The sequence below is a fragment of the Pogona vitticeps genome, chromosome 7, assembly GCF_051106095.1.
Source record: "Pogona vitticeps strain Pit_001003342236 chromosome 7, PviZW2.1, whole genome shotgun sequence".
Classification (NCBI taxonomy): Eukaryota; Metazoa; Chordata; class Lepidosauria; order Squamata; family Agamidae; genus Pogona; species Pogona vitticeps.
Window position 1 is genome coordinate 6,293,162 of NC_135789.1, and position 6,351 is coordinate 6,299,512.

Below are 6,351 nucleotides of genomic sequence, written 5' to 3' on the forward strand. Positions count from 1 at the left end.
TTGGACTGGGTTTTATTTAATTATGTTGAAATTCATCACATTTAGTTGTATTTGAATCAAGTCCGTTAATGGAATTTTATGTATTGCACTTTCCACTTCCCAAATATGAAGAGGGCCCAAAACAATGAGTATTTGCTCTCTTTTTAAATATGATTAGACTCTTGTTTAAAAATAGCCAGGAACTAAATCTACGTGCTAGTCCTAACTAGAATGGACTGTTGAATCAATTGCTGGAGGTGTCTGGATTTATATAAATCTCACTGATGCAATGAACCTACTCTAGCAGTTGGGTTCAAATACTGGGATTTAGTATCTATGACTGTGACGAATTGCTATCCACTTTATTTTTTGAGGGTAAAAAGTGCTGCTTTCGAGCTAGCTATCCCGTGACAGCCTTTTTGGTTAGGGAGGAGTAGTTTGCAGGCAGAGAAATAAGAGAAAGAAAGAAAGAGGTGAGATCTAGAGCCGCTCTCCAGCTTTGATCCTCCAGGGGTTCGGGACCTCGGGACCCAGAATTCTTAACTCCTGGCTGTGTCGGAGGGGCCTTCTGAGGGTGAGAAAGGCTACCCTGTGCTCTTGACCATCTTGCGGGAGCCCAAACATGCCCTGCCCCATTCCAGATTGTCTGGCTCCATACCAAAGCTGCTGCCATCTGTTAGCTGGGGTGTCATCATTCAGGACCACATTCTGCAGCACAGATTTCTGCAGAAAATCCCCCAAAGAAACATTGCATGAAAGCCTGGAGCATCTCTCTTCCTTACAACCATCATTCCCCCCCCCCCCTTTTCTGGCATGGCGAGCAGACTTTTGATCACCTCTTGATTGCTATTCCCCCCTCGGCCACTCTGGTTGGTCATAAAAATAATTCTAAGGATCCTACTGATAGCTCCTCCAAAGACCTTTGTTTCTCTGCTCTCCCCCCCCCCCCATTTTGTTGATTCCTTATCTGTTCCAGCCTTCCCTGAACTAACTGGGTTTTTTTCCTCCTTCTGTTCTGTCCTATTCCACATGCACTCTCTTGTCTGTGTAGTTAAGAACTGAAAGGATGAGCGAGTTACAGGTAACTCTTGAGCATTGCTGGTTTTCAGTGTTACCATTGCCTGGTTTCCCATCATTTCTTTGTGATTACCCATGGTTGCCCTTTCCAGCCCTACTGCATGATAGCTTGATCTCTCGTGTGTATGTTCTGAAATTTATTTTTCTGGGATGCAGTCACTCCGAATGTCATCTGTAAACAGATAATATGTTAAATTACAGTGCATAAGAAATGAGTATCTCTTCCCATATCACTGGGCATGACCAGTCAAAAATTTAGCTACTGACATCAGAATGCTTTCTTTCCTCCTTGCAGCATGCTTCTATGTATGTGTGTGTATATGTCTGCTTCTTTTATTTATATAAGATTTTGGCAGGCAACATAACGTTCTGGAGTCAATGGGCACCTTGTAATTAGGTGTTGAATACAGTAGGAACAACCCCCACCCCATCGAAGTATCCACGGATTCACTTATCCGCCGCCTTAAAATACTACATTTAAAAAATTCAGAAATATTAATTTGTATGTATTTCCAGGGTGTATTTACCAGAAATGGCCACAAAAAGGAGCCAGAGACCATTCAAAGTGTAGCAATCGGGACCTCCACATTTTTTGACATCTGCAGATTGGTTCCAGTCCCCCACAGAAACCGTAGCCCTACTAAGAGAATGGAGAGATTTTTTTAAAAAATCTCATTTGCTTCTTATTTGGAAGATGATGTTTCTGATATTTCTTTACTAATAGCAATGGATAAACTTATAAAGGGCTTGGGGTTCAGAGTGGGCTCACCAGAAATAGAAACAAGAGGTTTCTAGGGTGCACCGAACTGTATCTGGTTTGCTCCCCAACTTCCACCCGTGCAAAGCTGGGGTACACCTAGGACATGGTTTCCCAGCCTTGGATCCCCAGATGTTCTTGGACTGCAACTCCCAGAAAACTCCACCACAAGTTGTACTGAAATGTCTAGGAGTTGCCGTTCAATAACATCTGGGGACCCAAGGTTGGGAACCACTGATCCAAATGTATACAGCTTACCGTAAATGCAAAGTTTTGTCATAGCTTTCAGTTCTGTATTTCATTGCATTACTAAGGCATGCACGGATTGGCAAACTGCATTAAGAAAGCCATTTCATTGCTGCTGCATGCATTATTGCATCAAAATTGTTTATGCATCATATGCGGGTGAGTCTGCAGAACTGCATTTTCATTCAGTTGCATGAAAACGGCATTTTCATTTTATTTATGTATTTATTTTGCAAATTTTGTTAATAATCAGTGGTACTTGCACATCAAGGTCGTGGAGAGGAATAAGAACAAAAAGAAATCTGTCCATCCTTTGCTTTCAGTCCTTCCTGATTTTGGAAACCTGACATTTGTAAAGGCATTCTTTAGTTCAACTGGGAATTGAGGAAGAGAAAGATTCAGAACTTGACCCCATAGAATGAGCAACTCATGGCCCCAAGGAAAACTGAAACCCATCAATAAATGTTTGCTCTTATTTTATTCAGTGCAGATGGATACACTCTTCACCACAAATAACAAAGAACGTGGTGGCTTGATTTTTAAAACGATCATGTTTTTGGCATAAGCTTTTTCAGAACGTAGCCCACTTCACCAGTGGCGTGGAATATAGCCACTGCACATCTGAAGAACTGACCTGGTGACACAAGACAGTTAGTCCGCTACCCAAGAGGCTAATGCAGCTACCTTTTAGAAGTCTCTCAATCACAGGTTTTAAAAATGCTATGACACTGCAACTCTTGTGTTATCCCACCAAGACAGATGGCTGAGAGTGAGGGAAGGGGGATTTGGTTCTCAGTGGCCTCCATTCAGTTCTATGGACAACATATATGTCCTCTGAAGAGAGAGGGTGGAAAGATGGCAGACTGGCACCTCGACATCCTGCCAGCTTGGGTCAACAAGGGAGGTTTAGCTTCATGTTGACAGCCATGAGTGCTTGGTGCCTATATGGAAGCTTATATATTGTCCAAAGAATCTTGATATTTTAAACAAACTGGGCCTTTTGAATAGATAATTTGGGATCCAATATATTTTGCCAATGTAGAAACGTGGTGTACAAAAGTGGTCGCTATGCAGTCGAAGTGGCAATTTGTGGCCCTCTGGATGTTGTTGAACTACAGCACCCATCAGTCTTAGCGGCCTAAGTGGATTGTGTGAAATGATGTTCAACATCAACCGCCATGAATGCAACTGATCCTGTCTAATTTCAGAAGCCGACGAGAATCAGGCCTGATTATTTCTTGGATGGGAGGCCACCAAAGATCTCCTGCTTCAGATGACAGAGAACCATTGCTGCCAGTCAGAGCTGGCCATACTAGACCAGATGGTTTCTGTGTAAGGCAGCTTTGTATGTTCCCTATCTGGAAGGCCACAAATTGCCCACCTTTGTTAGGAAAGAACTCATCTGCCAGTAGGTGATCCAACTTGGGCTCTCATATTGTGGTTTTTGTTTCCTTCCCCATCCCCAGATGTCTGCCAATTCTCAGTGCAGAGGTCCATCTCTTCATTATGCAGCCTGGAGACCATCAGCGAAGAGCCCTTTGTTGCCAAGGAGAGCCAGCCTTGCTTTCATCTTTCCACCAGCCCTGCCACTGATTCCAAAGAAGGACATGTGCCTGATCATCCCTCTGACGCTGGTTCAGAAGAAGGCGACTGGTCAGATCCTCTGCTTGGGGAACCCCTTCTTCAGCAGCACGCAGAGGCTGTTACGGACGGGGCTGCATTCCTTGCTCCCAACCCAACCACCACAGCTACCCTGGAATGGGAAGATGGGAGGAAAAGCAAAGCAGGAGGAGGAGGAGGAGGTGGCCGGAAAGAGACAGGTGGCAGTGGAGACCAGTCTGGTTCACAAACTCAGGACTGCGTAGCATTCGCCAGCCATTGGCTTCATTCTGCCAGCAAATGCCAGAAGCAAAGAGATGACATGGTTGGAGAAGGGATCAAAGTTGAGAGAACAGAGAAGGGCACTGCTGCTGTGGGGCAGTCACACCAAAGCAACATGGTAAACAGCACCACGCCAACATCCTCTCAAGAATCTCCCCAAGCAACTCAAGGTCCCACGGTGCCCACGTCTCACTTGGTAGTGAGGAGGTCAAAGAGCGATGGGTACAAACTGTGCAACTTCCCGGTCTCCCCGAGGCATCCCAGTGGCTTCTCCCCAGCAGCTGAAGTATACTCAGATGCCACCTTCAATGACCACATTTGGCGTAAACTAGATCCCAGCAAACTTAGGGACAGTATGTCTTCCTCTTCCAGCATGTCCTCCAATGACACCGTCATAGACCTCTCTTTGCCCAGCCTGGCTCGGAAAAGCCTCCCGGACCTCGGTGTCCAGCCTGAGGAGTTTGAAGCCCTCCCTGAGAAAAGAGGCATGCGTCCATGGTCTGTTAACGCTGCATCTCGGTGTCATCCTTCCAAGGTGGCTAAGAGCAAATCCAATCCCAACTTGAGGGCTGATCAAGCTACAGAGGATGAGCTGTGTCCAAGACCGCTAGCCAAGGGTCTTGAGCCGGGGTTATCATCCACACACAGGAGGCCTACCTGGAGCCAGTTGTACATGGATAGCCTCAAACAGTCCTGCCTGAAGCCCAAAAGCCAGGAGAAGGCTGAGATGAACCAGGCCAAGTCCAAAAGCCTTGGCGACCTGACGTCAGATGACATCGCTTGCACGTTCGAGAGCAGGTACCGCAGGATCAGCCGAAGCTTTGTCACCCGGTCGATGAGAGAGCAGCGCTGTTGCGCTATGGCCCGAACCTCAGCGAAGCCTCCAGATGGGCTCACGGAGCGCCTCAGGAAGCTGACCGCCTTCCAGCAGGAGGGCGACATCACTTCCCCAACCAGCCTTGAGCCAACCGAGTCTGAGGAGGAAGAAGAAGGGGTGGGTCTCCTCCGAAGGTACTCCTCTCGGAGCCAGAGCAGGGTGAAGTACATTGCCAACCGAGCCAAGCAGGCACAAGAGAGGCAGAGGCTGAAAACCCTGGCCCTGAGCACAGGCAGCCCCATTGAGGAGAGGGGTAACCCCGAGGGAGCCTGCTGCTTCGCTGGAGGGCCCTGTATGGACACAGCAACCTCCAACCTGTTTACATCCCAATACAAGAACCAAACGGACTTGAACCCTGACACCGAAGTCGTCTTCATGTTCAAACTCTAACACTAGGAAGGGCTGAAGAAGATTGATGTTTACAATCCTTATGGGAGCAAAACCTACCAAACCCAAAATGAAACCTTCTTTTAAAATAATAATAATAATAATAATAATAAAGAACGCACATGGTGCAGAGCCCTAAAGAAACCTTGTCCTCTTCCTCCTCCTCCTCCCCCACAGTCTCCAAAAGACAATTTCTATGTGTGTGAAATAATAATAATAATAATGCAATCTGTAGCATGCAATATGGGGAATGGGCAATCAGAATTTCCCTGGGGGAGGGAACAGATCCCAAGAAGATCGTCTGCTTCCGTCTTCCCTAAAAAGCACGTTCTTCACAACCCTTCTACTGTCTTCTTGGAGGACTGCTTTTGTTTTTCCTGGTCAGGCGGGACCCCCGACCACAGCATGAAAGAGCTGGAAGCTGCCGTCAGCTGCTGCCTGAACTTACGGACTGAAGTGGTCAGCATCGCGCTTCTGTTCCGGAAGGCAGCAGGCCAGCATTTGGGGGGGGGGGTTTGAAAAGAGTCAAGGGTTATTTGATGAGAGAAGACCTCTCTCTAGTTTTCATGATAAGGGCGAGTGGTTTAGTTGCCTAAGTCAGTGTCCTTCTGATGCACGTACATCGGATTCCTTCCATCCTACAGCAGCCTCTACAATTTCGTCCCAGTCTTGCCAAGTTTTGTATGATTCCGAACCACTGATTTTTGTTTCTAATGGTGAGGAACGTCTACTCTTGATGGACATTAATTTCTCTCTCATGGAGAGAAACGCTTTGCCGGTCTCCAGTTTTCCTCTTGAAGGCTTTCCCTCACTCATCTCCGGGTTGGCAAGCATATTTTGCCTAGATGAAGGAAATGCCTCCCCCACTCCTAGTTTTTTACACCCTCTTTGGCTTGATCTCCCCTCCCAGAAAACTGGCCTTCCCACAAATTGTCATGTTTATGTTTAGCAAAAATGGGAGGAAGGATTGAAGAACCTTTAACAGATTTATTTCAAAATGAGTTTTTGTGGGTTGCCATCCTGTTACTGAATAAGAGGCAGGCGAGTCCTTTGTTTAACCCCATGTCTGTCCCTTTGCATAGCCAGGAAGCCTGTGGTTCTAGAGCAGAAAGCAAAAGCAAAGCGTATTGCTTATCTACCACCCCAT

At 46.5% G+C, this 6,351-nt stretch overlaps 1 protein-coding gene across 2 annotated transcripts in view; it reads left to right on the forward strand.

Annotated features, from left to right (window-relative positions):
* PLCH2 (phospholipase C eta 2) overlaps positions 1 to 6,351 on the forward strand; it is a 111,490-nt gene extending 105,139 nt beyond the window's left edge. Inside the window, exon 22 of one of the 2 annotated variants that reach the window (XM_072977661.2) lies at positions 3,526 to 6,264. In XM_072977661.2, the coding sequence (XP_072833762.2) occupies positions 3,526 to 5,207 (1,682 nt within the window). In that variant the 3' untranslated portion in view covers positions 5,208 to 6,264. Of the gene's footprint in view, positions 1 to 3,525 lie in introns of both variants that reach the window. The other variant, XM_078379106.1, reaches the window with a different exon arrangement.